Source organism: Cibotium barometz, chromosome 3 (assembly GCF_041138505.1).
Source record: "Cibotium barometz isolate CiBa-2024 chromosome 3, ASM4113850v1, whole genome shotgun sequence".
Taxonomy (NCBI): Eukaryota; Viridiplantae; Streptophyta; class Polypodiopsida; order Cyatheales; family Cibotiaceae; genus Cibotium; species Cibotium barometz.
In genome coordinates, this window is record NC_141048.1 from 62,063,478 (window position 1) to 62,091,165 (window position 27,688).

The following is a 27,688-nucleotide window of genomic DNA, read 5'->3' on the forward strand; positions in this document are numbered from 1 at the left end:
TAGTGAAAGCCAAAACACAAGCAGGCTAAACCTAAAGGAAGCAGGGCAAGTGGTAACAAAGAAGTGGAGCAACGTCAAATGCAGAACACAAGACTGATGATGCAAGAGCTAGAGGTCTGGAAGAAGAAATTTATAAATTTGAAAGCGAAAGGGAAGAAGATAATAACACAATAGGAACCAACAAGGAGTGATAAGAAAATAGCAGTGGACTAGCACAGCCATGGAAAACATAACCCTGAATGAGCTAAAGGAGCATGTGTTGGCTATCACCAACAGTAGGTTGAAGACAAGGTGAATGATGAACCTGCACTCAAGGTGCAGATAGAGGAGATGAAAGGACTAATACAAGAATTTAAGGAAAGGACTAATACAAGAATTTAAGGAACATCAAAGCAGGATGGAAAGACATTACAAGCACTGAAAAAAGAGCTACAAGTAAGCACGACTCTAAGGAAGACACGAAGGGCTCAAAGACGGCAATGTGGAAGAGCTGAATGTGGCAATGATTGCTGCCTAAGCGGAGCTGACAAAGATAAACAAAACCTTTTGGATAGTCAAGAAAATTCACTAGGAAGACATGTTAACCAAAAATTGTATGATTGAAGACTTCTAGAATTGGGCCAAGTGACGAGAGTAAGAAGCCAAGGATGCACTAGCATAGGAGAAGCAAATATGCTAATGGAGTTAAGAAAGCTTAGTGGAACTGCCCCGACCCAAGAAGTGGATAAAATCAAAAGAGAGTTGGCCAATGTACGGAGTGTGATAACATAAGAAATGAAGTAGGACTAAGGCAAGTAGCTACACCCATGCAATGCATAGTGGATTCTTGCAATTAATAAGTTGGTTGGATATAAAAAGTTCATAAAAGAACATATAGCAAAGGATATAAACAAATTCATAAAAGAAGATATAGCAGTGGATATAATCCCTTGGTTTTAGGAGTTAGAAGTGGCTAGAACATGACCAATGGAGTCCTTGATGAGCCCCATAGTCCTAGAAAGCTGGCCTCACCCACATCCCTCGGTGTAGGCCACAATACTCGATCTAGAGCCATGTGGGGGAGTGGTGGGATATCATGAATCATGGTCCCATGTGAGGAGGTAGAAGGTCATACAAAAGCTTATAATGCTAGAGCCCCTCTCTAACAGACTAGGCTAGCAGAAGGAGACATTAGAGCATCAAACAAGATGCCACCTCCACAATAGGAAGAATTTGGATGGCCACCGTACGGATGGGCATGGAGTACCAAAGGTAGGAGAAGACCCAAGGAGCTAGAACATCAAATTTACGCGATGATGATACCATACCTTCGAGTTTACAAAACCACATATCTTTACTACCAAGATGGCTATAATCTTCTACCATAAATAGGGCAAGATTGATATTTCCAATGATTGAACTAGAGCATAAAGGCCAAAAGACAAGGCATGTTTTGGACATGCTCCAGTTAATAATCGTCAAAGGGAGTACAAGCTTAGATATAGATCATGGATAATGATTGAGTTTGTACCTTGAGGTATGAATGAATCGATCGACCCAAATGAGAAGGGATGGACATAGCTGTTTTCGGATCAACTTTTTAGATCCATAAAATTTTTAAAATTCTTCAAAATCAAGAGAGTGGTTTGACTACTGGTGTCATATGCTAAGTGTTGGACAACCCCATAGTTCACCACCAACAAACTTTCAACTATCTCATAAGTAAACAGACTCATCATGAGTCGACAATCTTTCTTTGCAAACAACCTTTTGTAATGGGTAGTACTTAGGTGAGCTGATATGGATAGAAAAAGTTTGAGCATAATAGGAAAAAAATACAAATAGTATGATAGTGAGTAGTGTTATATGCTTGTTATATGTCACTAAATAGTTTGGTATTATGATAAGAGACTCGAGAGCCTTGATGTATAGTGATAGCTAGTCTGTTGGTGATAGAGTTAAGACTCTGACGTTGTCTTGTGAGAATTTAAAGCTATACTAAGTATTTTGGAGCTCAATGTTGTCTTTTACTTAATGGTTCAATCTATTATGCTCATTGTTTTCTATCTATGTACTACGTCTATCATATCATGATGTGATAACGTGTTCACTTTAACATCATTGTGTCTTTATTTTGCATTGTTTAAGAATGAAAAAAGTGAGCACTATAGTTCAGATTAGATTTAAACTCAATGGTCTTGATATATAATATCTAAGATTAGTCGTACTACTCTATATATGATACCCAAGGTGATTCATTATTATAGGTTAGGCTATGAAGACTTCCAAACTAGTCTATATACCATATCTAAGGTTAGTTGTATCGTAAGTCAACCACCCTCCTATGACTTGTCCATATGGACCTATTCAACCACATATTAAACTACAATAGATACCTACGATCCTTGTGCAACTTTTAGACCCACCATTCGAGGCCATCATACCAGCAACCTTACGATAAGATGTCTAGGGAAGATCTCCTTCTATCAAGAGAGTGACTGGCCAAATTGGCCCACACTAAAACATGCATCCTATTTGGCATAGTGCCAAGTTATATAAGCTGTTTGTTAACCATTTGGCCACACATACCCAATATCGAGTGTCTAAACTAGGTATTGGCAGCGTGTGGGTGCTCAACACAATGTTTATTCCTTATATAAAGGGCCTTGAAAAAACAAAAACCCATCACCCACAAAGAAAATGATCACTATGGAGCATTGAAACCCATTAACAAGAGAGAGAGAGAGAGAGAGAGAGAGAGAGAGAGAGAGAGAGAGAGAGAGAGAGAGAGAGAGAGAGAGAGAGAGAGAGAGAGAGAGAGAGAGAGAGAGAGAAGCATGATTTAATCTAAATGTCCATGTGGATAAGGTAGGGTGCATGGGTGCTCATAGAAGGAGGAAGACTCCTAAGGTGTATTATGCATTTTCCATTCTACATGTTAAGAGATTAGCTTAAATGACTTATGATTTGAAACTTAAAAATTTCAAGTGTTTTATATTTGATTTACGTAATTTTAAGGAGAATGATATAAACTTATCTTTTAGTAGTAAAACTAGGCTTTATAGCCTTGTAACTTTTATCTCGTTACTTTACATGTAAATTATATCTTCATTCCATGTATTACTTCCCCAATGTACAATCGAGGTAATTCTAAGAGTCTCATTTCTTATTAGCAAAGTGTAGATCATTTTTATTATGATAGGTTGAGATTGTATATTATCAACTTTTAGATGACAATGATTTAATGGTAAATGCATCAACCCATTTTTGTAAATGTTTTAAGTGGACTCATTTCAAACCTTTAGATCACCTTGTAAAGTTTTCATTCACTGCTAATAACTTTGTTGACAAGACCAAAAATTAATAGATGGCATTAGTTTTATGGTCATGTTTCAAAACTCATTGATCTTGAGAAGTTGTGATGGTTTAAAAATGGTAATTTCTTGTAATGATCGTTGTTTACCGTATAGGTTTTTTGAGTAGTGTCAAAATTTGTAGTTGAAAACACATTTGTAATAAGTAGGAACTTGTAGTAGTATACCTTTTTTCTAAACTTAAAATTAGGTTTCAATTTAATGTTTCTATATTTGCCATACAAAACATGCATGTAAATAATGCCCAAATTTGAGATTGAACTTTTACTGATTTAAACTAGTAGTTCAACTTTCATGCTTAAACTTTAAATGAATGCACAATAATGCATTGATTTAAAGTTTAATGCCCAAACTTGAGATTGAACTTTTACTGATTTAAACTAGTAGTTCAACTTTCATGCTTAAACTTTAAAACATGCATGTAAATAATGCCCAAATTTGAGATTGAACTTTTACTGATTTAAACTAGTAGTTCAACTTTCATGCTTAAACTTTAAATCAATGCACAATAATGCATTTACTACATAACAAAAAGATACATGATACTAAAAAAATTAAATTTTAAACATCTACCTTGCTTGAATTTATAAAAAAGAAGCAAAGGGGAATTGAGGTTAGACAACTAATATAATGAATTGAGGTTAGACAACTAATATAATGAATCAAAATATTGCACTTGTGAGCTTTTATTATGTAATGCTAAATCCAACCCCACAAAGGCTATACTCCTTTTAAGAAAAGTCTTGAGCCAACAACACATGTTTTTTTTCAACTCTACATGGCCACTAGTGGTCCCACCATTTGTATGTCCCCCTTGCATATGAGATGTTTGTTAGAGGTAGAAATCCTCACCATTCTCCTCAAATTGTATGCATGCTCCCTCCCTCCCTCCCTCCTCCCCAATCTCCTTTCTCTCTAGGTGGCTTCAAGATTTTCATTATGATTACCATTGTTCCGAGTCGTCATGGCTCTTAGAATTTCACAGGAAATATTTTTAATTATTTGATTTTCTCTTACTAGTCCAAGGTTTAAGACAAAAAATACATCAAACCAAAACATTTCTTTATTCCATTTTTTTCTTTTATACAACAGGATAGAGGGGTTATACAAGCTTAAATTGTCGCTTCTTACATGGTGCAATGATATGCAAACATGGTATGATAGATAGGATTTGATACTACTCACCTCAGGGACCATAATCCTCTAATGAGGAATAAAACAATTAATGAGCTCTAATATGTTGTGGTTGGGGGGACAAAGTATATCACAACCCTTTGCCAATCTCCTTGGGTTTTCCCCTCTCGAGGGAACCAAACCATGTCTAAAACTAGTCCTATTTGGTCTCTTTTGTCCATTTTTAACTAAACTGGTTACTGAAACTAGTTCCTTTAAAAGGAGGGCTCTCCTCAACTATAAAAGGAGGGGAGGCGTTAGAGTACTACAAGGCTTGATTAAGCATTCCCCATTTAGTAATTTTTATCAAGACATAAGTGTTAAATAAATTATAATAGGTGGTTCCCCACTTGAGTAGAGATAATTTAATAGAAAGCTTATCTTTCTTAATCATGGTTAAGTATTCATAAATATTGAAGCTTATGAGAAGTTGATTAAGGCATAAGAGGTGACTCATGGATTGTCCCATAAATTTAAAGGAATCCCCCTTATTAGGGTTTTCTTTTCTCATAGACTCTCTCATGGAAGCATGAATTGTCTTTTAGACATAGAATATGTTGTCTATCACCTATATGTGTGCCTATGATTAGAAATACTCTAAAATCTTGGTAATTGTAATTAGGATTCTTAGCCTAAAGCTTGTCGACTCTGAGGATTGGATTCACATTCTAGCAACCATGGAAACTCTTTTACATAAGCTTGGGAGGACAAGGTTTGTATGATTGGATTGTGCCAAAATAACATCCATGTTTGTGTCTGATTCGTTTGAAATATTCATTTGAAATAGAACCAACAATGTAACCTGCTCGCCTTGAGTTAGACTTTCCCAAAAAGACCATCTAGGTGTGTGTTTAATACCAGGCTTGCCATAATGTTTTGTTTTGAGAGATGTGGACATACCCACCCTCTCACATTGTCCACTGTGACTGCAATGAACAATTCCCTATCCACCATGACCATCGGTTGTTTTGAAGCGGAGTTTCTTATTTGATCTAAACCCACATCTTCTAAGTTTTATGCGCACGTACAATGAGAGAGAGCATCATCTTTTGAAGGGGATGGATCATGCCCATGAATTGCATCATCAGCTACTATAGTAAAGAAGGCTCACAACACTCAAAATGGTTACCCCCTAGTGCATGAGGGCAATCCAAACCTAGCAACATCTCAAGCCACTCATCCTTAGGTAACCTTTAACACTACACAACACTCTCGCCTCATCACATTGATTGCATCGACACCCCCACATCCTTTAACACTACACAACACTCTCGCCTCATCGCATTGATTGCATCGACACCCCCATGTCCTTGTCCTCAGGCCACTCGTCTCCTCAGGTAACCTCTAACGTCACACAGCACTCTCTTACTGTGTTGACCAACCCCTCAAACCCTTATGGAGAACTAAAAACTCACTAGTGAAGATGAAGACCACCCCCCAAAATCTAACCTCAATAAGCTCTAGAGGAGATCACCAAGAAGGAGTGGGTGGTACCCAAGAGTACCCTCGCTAGCCAAGGAAAATATGATGTCCATGCAATGACCACCATTTGGCCTAAAGCCCAATCGTCTGAGCAGAGATCTGATGGGGCGAGAGCCCCATGTAATAGTGTTTTACCCAAACATCGAGCCCCGTTGTTGGTGGATCCCCATCAAGTTGTTGGAAGCCTAGGGCTCTCACCCAAACCCCCTTCGAAACACATCTAACAAGAAGATTACCTGGTGAACCACAACTGTCGTGGGGATCTTTTTGATGGCCGAGCTCGTAACCCTTGAGGTCTCCAAGCTCCACAACTCCTTGAGGATAAATTCCACCACGCCTCCTGTGAGCGTTGTCACACTGCCGCGTTGCACTACATGTACTCGTCCCTCATCTCACCTCACTTCACTCACACACACTCAATAGCATAGATTAGAGAGAGATTAGCAAGAGCAAGACTCTATTGCACAATGGGAGAGTCCTTTGTATTATGAAAGATTTTCACTTATATACAAGGCCTTAAGTGTTAGTACTCACTTAAACTGTGTGGCCGGCCCGACACTTTAGGCTCATAAGAGGCATAATGCTATTACAATGACTACTCTAAGAATATATCCATGAAATACCTCACTTGGGACTTCATTCCAAGTTGCTACCACACACTCTTGAAGTGGAAATCGCCATAAGTATTCCGTCGGACCATTATGGGCGCCCGTCCAAGTTACAGATTTAGACACTGTTGCTTCATATCTTGAATGTATAATCATTTGGTGTATCTACCTTCACTCCTTGATGTAAGATAATGGTAGTAGTTCTTGTTAACCCTAGAAATGAGTTAACATTCCCCCCTTCTTGATTCATGTGGAAGACCTTTATGTGGGAAGAATTGACAAGCTGTGTCGATGGATTTTAATGTTGAGTGATATTTAATGGTCGTTGTTCCTCCGAAAGTAATGAGAAAGGCTGGTTATTAAATGAAAAGGTCAGACATAAGCGGGAATTTCTAATGGGGTGGGGGTTTTTGCGAGCGATTGCATTTTTATATTTTTGTGAGCATTTTTTTATGTGGGTTATATTTTTTGCTCACTTTATTTTTGGCAAGCACAAGTAGAGTTACCTGTTAGTGTTAGTTAGGAAACTAAGAGATAGTAAAAATAGGGGAGAAGATAAGGCAAGATCTGGAGGAACGTAAACAAAATCATCAGAACGAGATTGTGATTCTCAGTTCCTCATCTGATTCATTGAATTGACATTCATCACTTGAAGAATTTTGCCTTCGATGATGTCCCTTTGTGTGATAGGATTATTTTCAAATTCTTTCACTTTGGTCGATCTTAGCAACCATATGATGGGATTTCCATCATAATACCCTTGTTGAAGCACGTTCACAAGCACCCATCTTTGATGAACATTAGGAGTTAATGGTTGATGTCTTTGAGACTTTTTCTTTGAGCAGGCTTGGGGCACTTCTTAATGTGCTTGGAAATCCAAGCTTTGGTATTACTTTGGTAGTACCCTTGAGCTTGTAGTAGTAATCTATTTGGTACCCACACTTGTTGAGTGGCTGGAGTTCTTTGAGGAACTTGCATAAGCTCTTGTGGACGATGTTGTGGAGTACTTTTATTCTTCTTTGGCCTTGGATTTTTGGATTGAGGAAGAGGCTTAGATGATGATTGAGGCACCCAAATTGGATTGGCGCCTTTGTAGTAGCCTTGAGCTACAAGTAGCCGCTTCTCCACCTGCATTTCTATACCATTAAGATACCTTGATTTTGGCTGTCATGGTGGAGTTTTCTTTTTGGATGAAGTGGGAGATTTGGGGCTCCCCTTCACATTGGTTGGCAGTGAGATTGCGGGTTTGAGACTAATGGGATGAGGCTGAAGTCTCTTGTGGAGTGGTGGCTGCTGATGTTGAGAATTTTGAGTAGGAGTTGTCGAGGTCAAGGCTTTTCCTTTGAGTTCCTTTTTAGAGATAGGTGGTTGTGCTTGGGTGACTTGTTCAGGAATATATGTTGATTACGAGGTTTTGGAATTGGACTTTGTTGTGGTGAGGATGGAGTTGAAGGGATAGGTGCTTTGTTGGAGTTGGTCATTGATGCAAAAGGTATGTTTTCATGTAGAGGGGCTTCCGAGGAAGAGGCTTGTAGCTTTCTGCATTTAGCATCATAGAAATCCGTTAGGGTTAGATCCTCTTCTTTGCAATATGGTATTGTCAACTTTGTGCCATTGACCATCATATGACCCTATCGCTAGCAAAGCACAGTGGTGTTTGGGTAACTATAGTCCATTTATGCCCCAAGATCAAATCTACTTCCAACACATACTCAACCACAAAAAACTTGCAAGTAAGGGGGTAAGATTGTATATGCATTGTTTGTTCAAAGTATCCCAATCATGGCATGTTTATGTCTTTTGTGAATGGAATTTTCTCTGGATGAGTTTTTAATGTTGGTTGACCTAACAAATCACATAACTCAAGGGTCATGAGATTTTGTTCGTGCTGTGGATAAAGTTGTGCTTGGAGTGTGTTGATTTTATTGTAAAGTTCCAATCCAACCATAACTCTTGGGATATTCTGAGTAAGATATATTGGGAGATCCACCTCCTTCAAGGTCTCTTCCTCCTATAGGAGCAATTTCACAATGCCCGCAGGAGTGCCGAAGGTGATTGTTTGCATGGATTTGTCAATTGAATACCATGAGTCACGTGCTCAAGTTCCACCAAGGATGACATCATATTCAAGGGAATCTGGGCTTGCATGGAAGTCAAATTTAACGGTTGTAGTATTGATGTAACTGTAGGTGAATTAGGACATTGAGTTGTGTCATGACCCAAGGTTTTGCAATGTATGCAGTACAAAAAGATAGGCCTAAGGTACGCACATTGGGATTGGGATGGATGTAGTGATGGCAATGAACACAAGGCATTTCGCCCATCACTTTGAGAGGCATTAAGAATGTTTGGTTTTGAGAGAGGTTATCCTCTCTTAGAGATTCTGGTTCAAAGCTTTTAAGCAAGGCCATGTAGAATTTAGGGAATGACAACTTCGAGATCAATTTTTCTTTAGCCCTTGCTTCACTTGGTTTAGATGAGGAACATGTCATATCATGATCATCATCCATCATCCATCATGTTATTATCTAAACGTATTGCTTCTTTACAACATTGATTAAATGTTTCCGGATTGGATACAATGATCAAGTTGTGTAAGTTATTTTTCTTTATGCCCATTATGAAACATCTCTTCAATTGAGCATCATTTAGTTTCTCCCATGGCTCACATCGTGAGTCCAAGATTTTTATCGGAGGATAAAATCTCTAATGGTTTCCTTTTGTTTCGTTCAATCGAATAGAGTCCTCTTGCTGCACTCCACCGATCACCTTGTCTCGAAAGCTGTGGATAAAGACTGTTTTCAAGGTCCTGAAGTTTGTCTTAATCGTAAGCATCAATGTGATGAACCATCGACTAGCCTTTCTTGGTGGGACAGTTTGGATTTCCAAAGGCTTCATATCTCTGTTCAAACATTTGCATGAATTGAACAGGATTAGTCGTTCCATCGCACTTGCCCATGATTTTGGAAATCTGTATAGTCGTGTTTTTGGATGAGTCACTGAGGTCGTGTATGGGTGCTCTTGTTGGTTAGGACCTCATTTAGTCCTTGGGCAATCTCCCTTCGTAGATTAGTCAATATATCCAAGGTTTGGGCATTTAGGGGTTGCAAAGGGTTAGTATCTAGCCCTTCTAAAGGTTTAGAACTTGTGTGGTAGGGCTAGGCAAGGGACTAAATCCCGGAGGGATTGATGTGATAGCGGATGCAAAACCCGATGATACGCATGTTGTCGGCATGGCAAATGGTATTGGGAGTTGCATTTGGGGCATGGATCTCAATGGCTCGAAGATTTCAGACATTGGATTCAGTCTGGGTGTCGGCCCATGTAATCCCTCTATGGTTGCCATATCTTGACGTTGCTAATTGCTCCTTTTTAATAAGAAAGCTCATGTTTTTTTTGTTTGCTTTTTAGGTTTTCTTACAACCCGTTTACAGCCTCAGGAGGCTTGGCGCATCTTTCGCTGGGTCAAACAAGGGTTCGTTTACCTTAATTTGCTTAGGTGCTAAGCGCACATGAACGCCCTGAGATAATTTTTTTTGAAAAAAGTGCGTGTCACTGGTGTCTCAAATGGAAGACGTCTCAAAAAGCGCATGTGAATGCCCTCTTAGGATAAACTTTTCCAAAAAAAGTGCAAGTTAGTAGCATCCCAGATGGAAGAGAAGGTCTCAAAACTTATTTTCCATTACTGTCTCAAGATTTTTTTTCCAAAAATATTTTTCTTGTTTCGTAGCCCATTTTTGAATGTGTTTCAAAAGGAATTTGGAATAACGCTGTGTATGAGAGGGTTGTAGTATTTTTGGAGACTTTGTCTGTTTGATTTTTTCATGATTTTGTCATTTAGACAGTCAAAAAATAGCCCGTATATAGTACGCGGTCTTTTTGTGCTTGGCTAGTTTTTTGTCTCTATTTTCGGATCGAATTTTGAGACTGTTGGTTGGAGGCTAAAATGATGAATTTTCCCTCGGACACTTGACCAATTTCGAAGAGCTCAATGTAGGCACTAGGACGCGTCATCAGACTCACAATTTAGGAAATATGAGCCTCCAAACAGGGTTGTTTTCTATACGAACCCTTGGGAGTCGCGGTGTGAAAGGGAGTCACGCCGTGAAAGGGTGTATTTTACAAAATTATTAATTTTTCATGCGGAGAACTTTCACGACGTGAAAGTACAGGATGTGGAAGTGGATATTTCACATAATTTTTTAACTTTTTTTTTTCACGATGCAGATCTTTTTCACATCGTAAAAGTTAGGGATTTCATGGATTTTTTTATTAGGTGGATTCTAGAGAAAAATTCGAGTTTCTTTGTGTGGAGGGAATATTTTTTAAATTTGAAATTGGGAAGATATATAGGTATTTTTTCAAAAAGGTAAGTGAATAAAAAAAGTCAACACTTTTATGATACTGGCTCCCAAAAGTGACTATTTGCCAACTAAGGAGCATCTTTTCATTCAATGCTCATTAACCTTAATGAGTTATAAAAAAAAGTGCTTAAAAATTAATCATAGATTAATTTTTCTACTAATCTTTTTTTCTAATCACTAATTAATACCACACCATTAAGCACATCATTAGACAGATCCTTGGATTGCTAAAGCTTTTAGCTTAATTCAAAGTGTAAATTAACTAATAATCAAAGATTAATTAAGCCCTTAATTTTAACTCTTTTCTTTATACAAATTATGCTGGAAAGAGTAAATATTCTCTAATTGGTGAAGAAATAGATGCAATTAGATGTTTTGACACATGTAGATGCTCTCCCAAAACACCCAAAAACATTAACTTTAATACTTACATAATCGATTTTAATCCCAAAACACATATTTCTAAATTTTTAACCTCTTGAGCTGGATTAATCACTCCTTAATGACAAAAACTAGTCAATTAAAGAAGATTAACCGATTTCAAGAGTTTTTAAAAGTTTTTGTAAAAAAATTTAAATGATTAAGCTACCCCCTAATACTTGCTAACACTCTAATGCATACAAATTAAACAAAAAACACACAAATCAAGTAAAAGTTAATGATTCTAGCTCTATGTTTAACTCTAAATAGAGACAAAATTGCAATCCATTGTATTGTTTGATGTAATGGATGCAAACTAAACTTAACACACTCTATGTGCACACTTAACAAACACTAAAAACTAGATTAAAACTAACAAAAATATTTAAGCCAAAAAATCATCCTTTCAAAAGATTAAAAAAGAGAGCTTTTTCTCACAAAATCACACACAAATCTCCATCAAAACCACCTCTCTTTCATGGGAAACCACTAATCAAGATAATGGGAAATGGGTATGTGTAGATAAGAGAGCAAACAGTGGAAAAAGCCAAGGGATGGCTCCACGACAACAGAGCCAAAAATGTTATGGCTTACCCAAACCCCTTCGAAGCACATTTAACAAGAATATTACCTAGCAAACCGCAACTATCGTGGGGATCTTTCCAATGGCTGAGCTCGTACCGTTGAGGTCTCCAAGCTCCACAATATCTTGAGAAGCAATTCCGCTATGCCTCTCGCAAGCGTTGTCACACCGCTGCGTTGCACTACGTTTACTCGTCCTCCTCTCATCTCACCTCACTTCACTCACACACACTCACTAGCATGGATTAGAGAGAGATTAGCAAGAGCAAGACTCTATTGCACCATGAAAGAGTCCTTTGTATTATGAGAGATTTTCACTTATATACATGGCCATAAGTGTTCACACTCACTTAAAATGTGTTGCTAGTCGAGCACTTTAGGCTCCTAAGAGGCCTGACGTTATTAAAATGACTACTCTCATAATATATCCATGAAGTATATCACTTGGGACTTTATCCTAACTTGCTACCACAAGCTCATAAAAATATCGCCATAAGTATTCCTTTGGACCATTATGGGTGCCCGTCCAAGTTGTAGATTTGGACACTGTAGCCTAGAGATGTGAGTCTAAAGGTGGGTAAACCTAATATAGTATGAACCAATTTTACTTGCATAAACACTACACACACCTACTCATGTCCTCAAAAGATTTTCTTGTCATACAATTTGTACTAGCTACAAATTCTAAGAATATTTCTCGTCCTTCGTAATTATTTAAAAAATTAAAATAGAATTATCACCCAATAATTGCACACCAATCTTGTCATAGGCCCAGTTCCTAAATTTATGTGTCCTAAGTAGGCTTATTTCATATGAGGGAAGTACGTGAGTTAAGAAGCAATAGGCAACTACAATTGTGAAGGTGCAGAGTGATGTTGGTGAGAGTAGGTCAATTATTTACACATTCCACCTTCTTGCGATCCACCTTTATGCCATCTTTGTCCATAATGTGACCAAGGTACTCAACTTCATTTGCCATGAATGTGCATTTGCTCTCTTTGGCATACAAATGGTTGGCTTTCAATGCATCCAAAACCTCATGCACATGAACCAAGTGCTCCTCTTTCTCTTGTTGTAAACATATATGTCATCAAAGAAGACCAATACAAACTTGAATAAGAATGGGTGAAGCAACACACTGTTCATCAATGCTGGAAAAGTGGAAGGTGCATTGCATAATCCAAATGGCATCACCATGAAATGATAGAGACCCTCTTGATCCTAAATGCCATTTTGTATTCATCACCCCTCTTCATCCTAATTTGGCATCACCATGAAATGATAGAGACCCTCTTGATCCTAAATGCCATTTTGTATTCATCACCCCTCTTCATCCTAATTTGGTGGTAGCTTGATCTCAAGTTAATCATGGTGAATATTTTAGCACCTTTCAACTCATCTAAAAGATTATATATCCTTGGGATTAGATACCTATCCTTGATATTGATCTTGTTAAATCACTGTAATCAATGCACATGTGAAAGGTACCATCCTTCTTTTTCATCAAAAGCACAGGTGATGCAAATGGTGATTGAATTGGCTCCACCCAACCCATTTCCATCAATTCTTTGACTTGCCTTACCACCTCATCTTTCTCAACCTTTGATAATCTATAAGGAGGCTTGTTAACAAGCCTAGCATTAGGCTCAAACTCTATCTTGTGATCTACATCACGCTCGGGTGGCAAGCATTTGGGAATTTAAAATACATCTTCATATTCCTTTAGTAGCTTTGTCATCCCGTCATGTATATTCTTGCTCTCTTCCACATGGTCTTCATCTTTGCAAAGATGTAACACGTAAATTTGTCCCATCTTTATGCGCTCTCTCTTGAGTTGAGTGCCATTAATCAATGTCAACCTTGAGCTGTAAAATCCATGCGAAGTGATGCTCCTTTATCCATGCATAAACCTCATGAAACCTTGTTGCAAATTCATTCAGAAATTCCCAAGAGTGAACAGGCAATCGTAACCCAAAACAATGTTAATTGGCCCCATGTCCAATATTAGTAACCTGGCCATGTAGACAAGCACCAATAATGAACCTTTTGTTTGACTTTTTGTGAGTAGCCATGCAACTATTTCTTTAAAAGATATGTTCCAACCGAGAGGGTATCCCAAATGCCCAGTGATCTGCCCCCAGCCCAAGAGATATACCCTCTAGTAACATAAAAATGTGTTTTGTCAAGACGAAATGCTACGAAATGTTTTGGACACAAAACATTGCAAAACACCACGAAACCCCTCCAATCAAAACGGCATTTCGCCCAAATCCTCAATGTTTAGATTTTTTTCACGAAAAACGATCGCAAGGCAAAAATGAGGTCTATAGTCAGCATGCAAAGTGAAAAAAACCTTCCTAACCCACAAAAGAAGCATGGCCGAGCATGCGTGAAGGCCTTTGGAGTCCCTTCCCTCCTCTTTCCTTCACTGCTTCTCCTCTCTTATGCTCAAGTAAAATTTGATGTGTTTGTAGTCGCTCTTTTACTTTTTTGTTGCTATGGTATAGATTTGATGTGTACATAGAAAGTGTCATTTCAAAACCTTTGAGTTTCGCCCAAAATAGACAAAACGGAACCTTTGAAACCCTGAAACGATGAAACACTTCATGTTACTATGTGGACCAAGGGGTAGTATATCTCCTAGCCAGAGTATACTATGCCAACCCGCCTTTCTTAGTGGTAACAATTTCGACTTTCTAAAGTTGATTTTCAATCCACATTTGATATGCTATTGGTTGTGGCTAAGCTAAGAAAAGCTTATTTTTTAGCACAAAAAGGAATTTGCATGGTGAGAGATGTCATATTAATTGAAGGCACACCATTGTTGTTTCCGCAAGCACGATGATGATGGCAACTGGGAGCCCATTATTGCCTTGTATGCAGACTTGTTGCTTGATAGCAAGACATGGGGAGGGATATGTCCTATATATTGGTTGGGCAAAAGACGAGATGACTGGCTGCTAAAAAACAACTGACCTAGTTATATTGCGCGGATTCCTCTTATGGACTAGGAGCGGCAAGGGCATATAGATTACTGCTTCCATAGCCATCGTTTAAGGGACATGCAGTTCAAGTGTGGCACGAGTAGGCCCTTAGGCTAGTGGAAAGGTAATTTGGGAGGATATGGCAAAGCAAATTGCCTTTAAAACAAAAGGTTTTTCTATGGAGATGCCTCATTGGGAACGCTCCCAATAGGAGAGTATTTGGCAAAGTGGAAAAGTGTGACTCCAAAATGTTTGTGATGCCATCGTCAAATGTAGAGTACTTTTCATTTGCTATGGGCTTGCACTGACATAAGCGAGTTTTTAAATCATATCTTTGCATGTGAGAATAAGATTCCCTAGGGAAAAATGTTTTGGATATTTGGAAGATATCCTTCCAGATTACAGGAATACCCTCTTTTCTTTGGCTCAGCGAGATATTGGGTTGTATGCACAATATGGCTGGATCAAAAATATGAGGTATTTGCACAACCTCATGTAGACAAGTATATTTACTTCTGTCGATCATTGCATCAGTCATTGCATGTCAGGTTTGCGCTACATCAGATTGATCAGCAAAACTACTAAGTGTTTTTCCACTGTTTTTGATGTACTTTAATGAGAGCCTCTCGTTTTGAGGATTCTCTAATATAAGATAAAATAGTGGTTTCAAAGAGAGAGAGAGAGAGAGAGAGAGAGAGAGAGAGAGAGAGAGAGAGCAAATGATATAGCACAGGTAGCTCTCTAAAAAGAGAGGTAGTGGATCAAAGGTAAGCCCAGAGTTGCAGAACACCCATTCCACCCACTTCAACTACACGCTATTTGAGATCCTTTGACCTACAATCTCCCTCAATATCCTGCTTCCCGACAAGTTAAGAGCTCGCTGGGGCTCGAGCAGCATTGACCACAACGACGTCACAACTTAAAAAACAATTCTAGCCCTGACTTCTGTAAACTCCTCTGGTAAGTTGTTGCAGAAGAAGCTATACATTATTTCTGAAGTAAACATATAAAGAAGAGAGAACAGATGATCGTAGACAGACCGACCAGAATGATGTGTACAAAAGTCAACAATCGCTTTTAGTCCAAGCAAAGCTGGTTGCTTCAATAACACAAATTCAATTATCCTGGCATTTACTTCCAAGGAGAAAGAACTACAGATAAGTTTTAGATCAAAACTACATGGCCTGAAGACAAAATTCAAGAAAGGTTCATGAAAATACACATTCTCCAAGAAACAGCCTACTCTTCTCCCCAGGGTGTCATCTGCTCTCGGGAAACTTCATCTCATATTCTTGTGGTGACTGTAAGAAACATGTCCACATTAAGATAAATAGCACTTGAACAGGAAAATTTCTTTCAAAACAGCATCATCATTATCCATAGAGGTAAGTCCCTTACAAGAAATGCAACTGTGATCATTTTCCCGGCAAACCAACGCCCATGTAGTGCTCGCTGCGCACCCATAGCCGAGCTCTGGATATTGAAGCGGATGTACACATGTCCTGCACTGTTCCTGCAACATCACACCACTCAACAGTCTGTCAAAAAATGTGCAAAAAAGCACCAAAATTTTTACAAAGATGCACTTGCACCTTCCGTAACTTAGCCTACCAGCACAAGTTCCATGTTTTCTTACCATCATACATCAGGACTTTTCCATGATCTTACCAGGACAACTAAGTCTGAGGAGTGAGTAGGAATAACTCACTGTTACCTCTCGTCCAGCATAAAGATGGAAAATGCAAAGCCTACCAGCATTCTATAGTCTTAAGTTCAAGGAAGGCTAGTATGGCTGACTCAAAATGGCCAAACACCAGAGCCAGAGAAAGGAAACCTTGTCTGGTCATCTGATGGTGGCACAAGGAGGCGGTGCCATGTGGTAGAAAGAGATTGCTTAAGTGGCACAAGAAGGTTGTGCCAGATACAGGGAACTACGCCAAGCCCAAACCTTTATGGGAAGGATGGTCCATGCAGGACAGATACTGTGTGCAACCTATTCATTCATTGTTTGTAAAAATCATCCAAGCTGAATTAGAAAGGAGGGAAAGCCATGTCGAGGAATTTGGAAGTCGTGTAGGCACTGATGCACTCTTCTGCTAGGCATCCAAAGTCCCTGGAAGAGTCCAAAGTATATGTTCTTGATTAGAAGGTCTTGGTGTGGACTGTTGACAAAGGGTGATGTGAGAGAGAACCAGAAGAGATTCCCAAGGTCTTACTTGTCCACATAAATATGCTTCACAGCACCAAACTTCGAGCACTCCAACTGCACTTCATCCTTGATATCAAGGTCGAAATCTGGATCTGTCTGGTGGCCCCAACCACAAAAACATGAAAAGTTGATTAATGGTGTGCCTTCATGATATCAATGAGAACAAAAAGTGATCAATAATTAGGGAATGCATGCCTCAGTCTTGGGATCGAACATGTTTTTCAACAGCAGACACTCTGTGGGTGCTCCAATGGATGCCACAGCAGATGCAGTTACACCTAACCCTGCATTTGATAGGCCAACCATTCCCGAGATCCCTGCTTGGCCAAGAACTGAGCCTGAAACCAGTGGTGAAACAGTTGCTCCAGCACCCGGCACAGCTGGAAGAAGACCAAGGGCTGCTGCTAATGGTGCTGTACCTGACGAAGTGATGCTGGAAAACAAAATAATATTGATTGTATCAGCAACCAGGAGCAGTGTAATGTTCTTTGCCTAACACCATTGAACTGGCCCCATTCTGCAACCACAATTACCAACCTTGTCACAGTGCCACTGCGATCCAGTTTCTGCATGAGAATAGTTCTCGACCGAGCTGTAAGAGACTGGAATTTAACAAATGTAAAAGTCATTACACAACAAAATAAAAATAAATTAAGTTAAAAGAAAACGCAAAGTATTGCATTGCAAGGGCTTACCAGCCCACCACCTTCATCGTCATCCAGCTCCCCAGATGCTACTCCAAGCTCTTGCATGTTCATTTGATCAGTAACTGCTAGCACCTGCATTGCTTCCCACACTCAGCAATCAAAGAAATACAACAGAACCTTATCTAAAAGAAGTAATCAAAAAGCTACCAAAAAATCAGCAGTAGACCTTTATGACACGTCCAGCTAGTTCCAAAACACCATTTAGGGAGCTTTGTGCAGAACGGGCGTCCTCAAGCCTTCCATACTGCAAACCAAAACCAAAAAGAGATCAAGCCACAAACCAGTAACCCTACCTTTTAAGACTAATAAACTTTAGTAAATCCCAATTTGCTGCTCAAATCTCAATACTTACTTGTACAAAACCATAGCCTTTACACTGGCCTGTCTCAGGCTCAGTTGGAAGTTGGACAAGCTCCACAGGACCAAAAGGTTCAAACACCTGCCACATGACAAAATTCTGTTATGGTGATATTCCACGCAGAATGCTCTCTTCCTAGCTCATTCTAGCCATTTTCAGCAGCATAGCCTCTCATCTTACACCCACAGAATGAATGTTTTTCAAAGCTAAAAACGAAATGGAATCTGTTGAAAATGAGCTCCACCTTGACATCTCAAAAATTCTAAATTCCCTGATTGCCTGCAGAACATCGCAAAATAACAATCATCTACACGAAAAATGAACCTTACAGAAACAAGAGGGAAGGTGATGCCACACACACTACCATCCATCCATCCCAAACTAAGGCTAAGAAAGCAATTCATCCATATAGTGGATCCAAGTCCACATGAGCAGTCTATGATAGGACTAGACCATGTATAAAATTGGATATATGATGAATTAGCAAGTACCTGTCTCAGTTGATCTTCTGTGATGTTGTAGTGCAGGTTGCCAACATAAAGGCGTCTAGCACCTCCAGAGTAGGGTCCCAACATACCACCAGCTCCTGTGGCTGCAGTCGTAGACTGGACCAAATTCTTTTCTGCCTCAGAAGGCTTTACCAAAATTGGTTGTCCAAGAAGAAGCTGGCCTGTCATTGCGATGGCCATTGGTACTGACATAGCATCATAAAACTCGATGTAGCTGCAAACACCTTAGAGACAATCACTTAGTTTGTGTATCACGATTCATGTTTCAGTGTGCAGTAAACCTTACAGCTTAAAAGGATTGACAGCAATCAAGCACATTGTGAACAGGAAATTGCAAAGCTAACTAAAAACAACAGAACAAGCCATTATCACAACCATAAGGAATTCCAGGTTGACTTTCTCTCTAGTGACTGCAACCTTCACACTACCCCACGCTCCAAACAATCAACTTCACCCTGCATACCTCAGTCTGTCCTCGCTGGCAAGACTTAATTAGCTAAGGTTCCCAAAAATACTTCCCGGCCCCTTTCAAACTTTATTTGATTTGACTCTCCCAGTATGGTACAGGATGGAGCTAGCTAGGTTGCATATCATGATTGTATACTCCATGCATATAGCTTTGCATTCTCCTAGTAGTAGAGCTCCATCACCTCCCCCACTCATTGTACTTATTGCACACCCAGATTCAGCTTTTTAGTTCAGTACTTTTTCATTTTGTTGGGATGACAGAGGATACCCCACACAGGTACACTGATTTGTCTCATGGGCCGAGTTTGGTCTTTTGGAAGACGTTAATAAAATCTTTCTTTCTTTCTCTCTCTCTCTCTCTCTCTCTCTCTCTCTCTCTCTCTCTCTCTCTGTGTGTGTTACAGAGCCATAGCACAATCGAGCTTCCGGAGGAACTATTCTACATTGGCTCACGTTTTCACATTGAGAGCCATCATTAACGAAGCTAGGTCGTACAAGCACCGAGTTTATTGTTGCTCTGTGGACTTCACAGTGCATTTGATAGTAATGCCCGGACACACCTTTTACGACATCTTCAGGAGATGGCTCTATGATAAGTGTGTCATGGCATTAATGAGTAGGTCCCAGGGAGAGTCGGAACACCATCACGTATGTTGAAGAGATCCCTAGCATGATTGCGGCGAAATAAGGATGCTCTCTCCCTCTGACGCTCTTTGGCCTACACATAGATGAGATCTCAGGTTTCATTGACAGACTTGGTGGCCCGGGATCCCCACTAATGGACACATTGATCCCCATCTTGCTATATGCAGAAAACAAAGAGTTGATATCAGATTCAGCAGAGGGGCTACAGAAACACCAGTTGGCATTACATGCCTTTTGTGAGCAACAGGACCTCACGGTGAACCTTGGCAAAAACAAACATCATGATGTTTAATACCTCAAGAAAATGCTCCCATACAACAGGTGTCTGATGCGGGCTTGCATAAGCCTAAATACAAAAATGTGAACACTTTAAGGTTCACTCATGAAATAGAACTAATGTATATCAAAATGTTGCACACTAATGTGCACATAAAATATCATTGCCACTCGTGCCATGCGTCAATAAATTTCAGTCGAAGCAAGCCCAATAGATCCATGCACATCCCGCACACTAACCCTACCACTGATCTACATTGACATTCACAATATAAGCTCAAAATATGTGACAAGTTAAGAGGTGATTACCCGCTGCCCGTGGTCAAAGTCATCATAGTGTACTTGCTGAGAGTGCTTCTGTGCATTGTGATGCCGACATCTTGGGTTTTTGCTCATTCAAATCTGCAAATTCAGTTCGTGTTTACGGGTGAGAGCTTCTATTGGTTCTTTTTCTTCTCTACATCAGCGAGCTTGGTCATTAAGGTCTCCTATGTCTCGATCTAGCCCTTACATGTCTGCATATGGATGCTAGTGGAGCACACTGCATATGAGAAATTCTGCACCTAAAGCTTTGGATTTCCACATTTTGCATCGACAAAATTATGTTTGGAAATTGTTTTCATTGCCTAGAGTGTCAATGGAAATTGGGCATTCAATGCTCATGAAGCTTGTATCTTGGAAAACCCTTGTATTACAATGGGGGTTGGCACTTTCCGACCCAAGTGCCTATGTCAATTAGATTTCAGCATTGCTACTTTGTTTGTGTTGTGCCATTTTAATTATGTTTAAGAGTATTCATAGTTTGAGTGTGACAAGATTGTGCTCAACCATATCCAGGGGAATTTCACCTTTGGCATCCTTCCAGGCACTACCGACAAAAACCAAGAGTGCCTAGCTAGATAATCCCCCATTCTCAATGCTTGTAGATTTTGTTCCTAGTGTCCATTGTTCCTAGCAATTTTTTGAACCAATAATATTAGAACTTATGTCACAGCTAGTGACAACAAGGCTGATGTGCCAAACCATAGAAATCCGGTGACAATAGAGAGTAGTCCAAAGGGTCATGTGCATCCAAGGTGCAAGCTTAGGGACCTTCTAGCTAATACCAGACCAATAGACCAAGGAGGGTAAAAAAGGTAACTACATTATTCACAGCCATAGTTATCATCCCACCACGTCCAAATATAGTTATATGAAACGAAACCACCACCCCTGCGTGTAAGAAACAACCTTTACCCTTTATTTGCACCCCAAAATGTGCTTCCATTGGAAAGACATTTCCTAGATGGGGATACAACGAGAACTAGCAAGGAAATGGGGTAAAAGAGCAAGGGAAACGCTTCCCAAGTAACACCTAGTGTTTCCCCTCCAAAACCCCAAGTATCGGGGTGGTATTAGCTTCTTTCTTGTTCCTTCTCCTTACGAATCTCCTTTCCCCCAATCTCAAAGGGTTACGGACGTGTGTTAACCCAAAATAAGGGTTAGGTTTAACCCAAGATTAGGGTTAAGGGCTTAGCTAGGGCGTGGGGACCTAGAGGGTTCAAGGGCGCTAGCAAAAAGAGATCTAGATTAGCTAAAAGCTTATATTTAATAGCCTAGGACTAATAATGGATGAAAGCTTATAAATAAAGCAAGAAAGCTAATAAATAAAACAAGGGCCAATAATAGCTAGGTTATTACTATATAAGTGACCCCGGGACATAGTCACCAAAAACGGGAAACGGAAACAGAAACGGCACCCCCCTCGGAAATGGAAATGGCAACTGTGGGAAACGGGAACGGCAAGGAAACGGCACATATACTTGATAAATTAAACTATAGAACCAAAAACTAGTAATTATAAACTCAACAGCCAAACTTTCTCAAATTTGCATAAAGGACACCTCAAGATGAAGTCGATTTCTTGTTGAATTAAGAATAGAAAGTACAATGCAAATACATCAGCCAAGTTTGAAACTCATGAGTAGACTCAAACTTGCGAGAGATGCACATCGTCTGAGCCCAAATCATCATAATCTAGCAAGTCGTTGGAGCCGCTATCCCCTGCTTCGCCCAAAGTAGCTATCGGCGTAGGCGGTTAACTGGCATGCTCCTCTGCCTCTGAACCCTTCTCATCCTCCTCTGACCAATGCTTCCAAGATTGGGAGTTCTCATTTCACTCAAGAAGACGCAAATTGGCACTCACAAAAATTAGATCATTGGTCTTTTGAGTGCCAAGCTGGTTTCGCTATATGGCTAAATGAGCTCCATAGTTGCTCCAAACAAGACGAACTCACCGCCTGGCTTAAAATCTTGATGGCCAATTGTTGCAACTCTGGAGTGTCTGCCCCATAGTCCTCCCACCAAACACATGGATCAGTGGTGAAGGGATCTGCCAAAGCATTGGCTCTTCCAAACCTTCACTTGCAAGCCTTGTAATCTGCCAATCGATCCTCGATAGTTCTCTGCTTTGCAATGTCAGGCTCAAGTCTCTCCAAAATCATGTCCCATCCGTCTGCCACCTCTGAATCTGTGTATTGATTGCCTGCTTGAAATTGGGGATCAAGCATGAAACCTCCTGCATGCATAGGTGAATGGTACATAACCCATCTATCTTGGCATAGCTTCCTTAAAACCTGGTATTTCTGTTCATCTTGCTCAATGTGTTCCAACTTTTCCACCATCTTGTCCATCCCCTCGTAAATCTTTCTAATGCATGGCTGAAGTGAATCTGTCATTCTCAACAAGTGGATGATCGGCTTCCCCAAAGCTATGATGCGTCTCACCTGCTCCCACCAAAGAGGGTTCCCAATATTTGACACATATGCCTTCCCTACAAAGGTTCCAGACAATGCATGCATCTCATACTCATCACTCACCATCAACTGCTTTAGGGCACTAGAACACTTGTTAAGGGACCCCAACATGAGGAAGTTGTATCTGAAGCGAGTGTCTGAATACTTGCGCAAATCTCTAGATGACTTCTTCCTGAACTCAACCAGCAAGAAAGTGTGCCTGTAAATGAAGGATACAATCTGGGTGGCTTGCTCTATGATGGGATCAACCCAATCCAACTTCTCGATGTCCTTGAGAAGATTGTTGAGGCAGTGCACCATGCATACAGAAAATGTGATATGAGGAAACTTGTCACCGAGGTGGTTCCAAACGTTATGTACTGTACGGATCCGTACGTACTGTACGTTGTTTGGTACGGAAAAAAATTTTGAGGTACGTAAAAATACGTACCATTGGTAAAAATACATAAAATCTCAGAAATTTCAGCCACCTACATAAAATTTCAGTCCAGACTCCATGTCCACATTGACATATAAAACTTTCGAAATAGACACAACAAGGTCAAAAACCTACTAATTCAAAAGTGAGAAATTAGAATCACAAGTCAATGCATGATTGCTCTGACAAATTCAATGCACAATGCCATACAATTTCAATCAGGATTCAGCAATCATGCAATGCATAATATTTAGTGGGCAGCTCAGCTAAGAGAGAGAGAGAGAGAGAGAGAGAGAGAGAGAGAGAGAGAGAGAGAGACTTGAAGGAGAGAGAGGCTGAGAGCTCTATGCACAGTCCACAGAGGGTGGACTAAGGCTCTGAGAGAGAGAGAGAGAGAGAGAGAGTTATGTTGCTGCCTTGGAGGCCTGAGCAAGGGTGGGTGGGGAAGGAGGCGAAGCGAGAGGAAGGCGGCGGCGACAGTAGCGAAGAGAGAGAGAGAGAGAGAGAGAGAGAGAGAGTGCGAGAGTGCGACTGTAGAGGCCCTTACCGGAAGGTGTGCGCCGTACAGAGTCCACACGCTATCGCAGGCGAAACCAAAAAAAAAAACGTTTATCGCAGGCAAGCCCAAAAAAAAAAAGGACGTACGGATCGATCCGGACGATCGGATGTACGGTACGGATTGGATCCATACGTACGTTTTGATCCAACCTTGCCTGTCACACAACAATCTGCCGGCTACCTTATTCGCATTCTCTCCATCAGCTACAAAGTGGATCACTTTCTCTTCACCCACCGCTTGTACAGCTGCTGACCACTCTAGGAAGAGTGCTTCTGCACTTTTGTCTGTCTCGGATGCATCATGCGATGAGATAAAGTAAGATTGCCCTTTGGAATAGGCAATGACACCATGAATGGATCTAGACCGAGTGTCACTCCAGCCATCTGCAAACAATAAGTGTGATGCCATTCCTGTCCCAAGAAGACCTAACAATCTCTATTGCTGCAGCAACTGTGTTCTTCTCCTTTGCTAGTAAGGTGGTGCTCAATGCCTCTGATGATGGAGGAGTGTAGGTGGATCCATACTCTGCAATCTTGCGCACCATGTCCTTGAAGTAGAAGGACGGAGCCGCCTGAAAGGCAATGGCATCATGGTAGAAGAAGCGTGCAATACTACCATCCACCTCCTCCTCCTTCTTTGGGTCCCATCTACTCTAAAGTGTACTCTGCTTGGATCGAACAGTACCCCTCACGCCCACTACCGGTGGTGGTGCACCAAATGGACTTGCAGTGAGAAGCGCGCAACACTACCATCCACCTCCTCCTCCTTCTTTGGGTCCCATCTACTCTGAACTGTACTCTGCCTGGATCGAACAGTACCCCTCACGCCCACTACTGGTGGTGGTGCACCAAATGGACTTACAGTGGGTCCAAAAAATGAAAGCATTCCACCATATGAAGACCTAGTGGTTCCAAAGGTTTGTCCTAAAGTACCCACATATGTGGAAGGATCTACTTCCACCCCTGCTCTCCGAGCCGATGAAGATGCCCACATTGCTTCGTCTTTCTGACGAAGCTCCTCTCGTGCTTCACTAGTGATGTTGGTACTGAATGCAATGCCTTGTCCCTGCTGATGAAGCAGGTGTGCTCGAATACGAGTTGCACTACCTGACTTCGTAAGGAGATAATATTTGCATGCCCACTTTTTCGCGCCTCCTGTTTTGTAGGCACCCTTCGCCAAGACCTCATCCCACCAAGACCACTCCGTAGATTTAGACTTCTTTGAGGTGGAATGATCCACGGAGGCCATGGATGCAAAGACTGCAAAGAAGGACCGAGAAACAAGGGTCATTGCAATAAGAACAAGGTGCTAGGAGATTCCAAAAAAAGAAAGTACACAATAGGGCCGACAAAGTTCGGAGAAAAATAAAATTCTTTATTCATTCAACATTAGCAATAGTTACAACAGGTGACTTTATACATGGGCTTTATTGTCTTGATCCTCATGACTGGTAGGTGCCTCAGCATCAACTAAAACCACAGCAGGTTCTTCTACAAGCTGTAGGTTTTGCCATACGGGGGCTCATCTTCGAGTGTGTCTTGGGACCATTTGCAATAGCAAGCAATCTTCATCATCCCAAAACCACATGGGAGGGCAATGACATCGTCGAACCCTCTTAGAGATTGCCTCTTGCAATGTCAAGCTCTCTCGAAGAGGCAAAGGGCATCGATAATGAGCTGTCTTGATGTATTGTCGCTCAACCACGCATGAACGACAACCACGCTGCCGCTTATAGAATGCCATTAGTGCAAACTATTGAATACAACACAATAAGAAGAGGAGAGGGATTAATTGAAAAAGAACTTGTTTACTAATAAAAAAGGTGTAATTTAATTAAGAAGCTTCCCATCTATTTTTTAAATAGTAAATGATCATTAAAAAAAACAAGGCTCATTTACAAATTTAAAATTAAAAAAACACTTAGTGATTAAAAGTTATTGATTGTGGAGGACCAAGTCGAGAAGTGCCTTGCTCCGACTTGAGCCTTGCTCCAGAAGGGGAGAAAGGGAGGGAAAGAGAGAAAGAAGGGGAGAGAGGACCGTGCTGGAGCTTTGGGACTTGAGTCACAGTCACAGGAAAGTCTTGTGTACAAGACAAGTACACTGTACAAAACAAGCTTCGTACTAGAGATTATATGGTGTAGTGTTGAGACAAGATGCAAGGAGAGCAACGAGAAGGAAGCAACAGGCAAAGGCGGCGATCGTTTTGTCTCAACGGCCAGCTAGCCAACGTTTTTTTTTAAAATTTAATGCCACGTGGGAAGCGCATAGTGAAGGCATTGAGCATCGTTTTTTTAAAATTAAAATTTGCCACGTAGGCGCACGACCAAGGTAGCCCGTTTAGCGCATAGCAAAGGCGTTGATCTACGTTTTTTTTAATTAAAATATGCCACGTAGGCACCACGACCACCTCTTACCCGTTTCCAACCGTTTCGGTGAACTCGATGTGGGGAAACGGCGTTTCCCCGTTTCGAGGCGCTGTTTCCCCCGTTTCCTGTGACTATGCCCCAGGATCACTTATTAGGCACAAGAGGTCAAGTAGTCACGCGGTGGGCTAGGGCTACCAAGGAAGCATGTAGGATCTTGTGGCCATGGAGCTGCAAGGTGGGTGGTTCCACCTATTGATATGGGATGCTAGGTTGGGGAGCATCGATACGAAGCAAGCTCGCACTAATTAGACCTCAGGGTCAAGGACAATTCGAGGCATTGAACCTATGGCTGGGTGGTGAGTTGCTAGCCACAACCCATCACGGTCATTCGATGCATACGATGATGTAAACCTTGTTAGGGTTCCGGCTCTAGGTCAAATAATCCTTGGGCATGATCTATGGAGACCTTACATTGGTATCAGAGCCTCAATCTAACCAGTGCTAGAACCCGAGGCATGAAGGATGTACACGATAGTACCCTCGTGCGGGCTATTTTGGCAAGAAAGCCATGTTTTCTCCGCATGGATGTGTGGGGAAGCAAGAAAGGAAGAAATCTCTCGCGTGGATGCCCAAAGGATCTGAGAGAGGGTGAAAAAGCACTGTCATACAAGCTGAAAATCGCCTTCTCGGTGAGCACAAAAACTACAACATGGTTGGTAGTTTTTTGGCCCCTTGCTTTTGTCCTTTGATGTTGGCAAACAAGGATATGCAAGTAAAACAAAACCAGTGTGTGGCTGTGTCGCACGAGGAGGGGGGGGAGGGGGGATGTTAGCCTGATATATATGAAGTGCGTGCGTGGATTTGCCCATGGCCAGCCCATAAGGACCAGCCCTGACTGCCTATGCAAGGCGCCAAGGCCAGCCGAGGGGCAACCTGCCGTTCGGCGCATCCAGGGAGGCTTTTCAGGCCACACCTGAGATGGGTGCAAAGGTGCAGCAGGGCGCCTGTATGCAGTCATCCCTAGTGCACTGCATCAAGGCAGAACAGGCCAGCTACAGAGCGGGCAGCGGGCTGGACAACGGGCTGGGCTGCAGACAGGGCGCCTGCAGGTCAGCAAGGCAGTCCGTATGCACAGTGCAAGGCTGGCCTGCATGTGTGATGTGCAGGGCAGCAGCTAAACGACGACAGGGCCTGTGTGCTGATTTCTTGGTGCTAACTGCATGTTGTCTCAACCTGCTAAGGCAACAGATCAGGACTGGGCCTGATTATGGCCATGTTGAAAAGCTGACCGTACAAGGCTGAGTTCTGAGGAGGCGCTTGAGGAAAAAAGCGCATGATTAAAAAAAGCGCATGCCAAACATGTAGTTGATCTAAATAGGGAAGATATATTTTTAATGTTGAGTCTAAAAA

General features: G+C 41.0%; 1 protein-coding gene across 5 annotated transcripts in view; it reads right to left on the reverse strand.

The window, feature by feature from the left end:
* Nucleotides 1-16,020: 16,020 nt before the first annotated feature.
* LOC147640357 (uncharacterized) overlaps nucleotides 16,021-27,688 on the reverse strand; it is a 46,307-nt gene continuing 34,639 nt past the window's right edge. For 2 of the 5 annotated variants that reach the window (XR_015262859.1, XR_015262860.1), the window contains exons 6-14: nucleotides 18,732-18,963; nucleotides 18,235-18,321; nucleotides 18,049-18,126; nucleotides 17,871-17,954; nucleotides 17,713-17,777; nucleotides 17,371-17,608; nucleotides 17,183-17,271; nucleotides 16,365-17,079; nucleotides 16,021-16,267 (exon numbers count right to left, since the gene is read on the reverse strand). Coding sequence is in view for 2 of the 5 variants with exons in the window: in XM_086779600.1 (XP_086635726.1) it covers nucleotides 16,226-16,267; nucleotides 16,365-16,479; nucleotides 17,183-17,271; nucleotides 17,371-17,608; nucleotides 17,713-17,777; nucleotides 17,871-17,954; nucleotides 18,049-18,126; nucleotides 18,235-18,321; nucleotides 18,732-18,963 (1,030 nt within the window). In the remaining 3 variants the exon portion in view is untranslated. Of the gene's footprint in view, nucleotides 16,268-16,364; nucleotides 17,104-17,182; nucleotides 17,272-17,370; nucleotides 17,609-17,712; nucleotides 17,778-17,870; nucleotides 17,955-18,048; nucleotides 18,127-18,234; nucleotides 18,322-18,731; nucleotides 18,964-27,688 lie in introns of all 5 variants that reach the window. The other 3 variants (XM_086779600.1, XM_086779609.1, XR_015262858.1) reach the window with 2 other exon arrangements.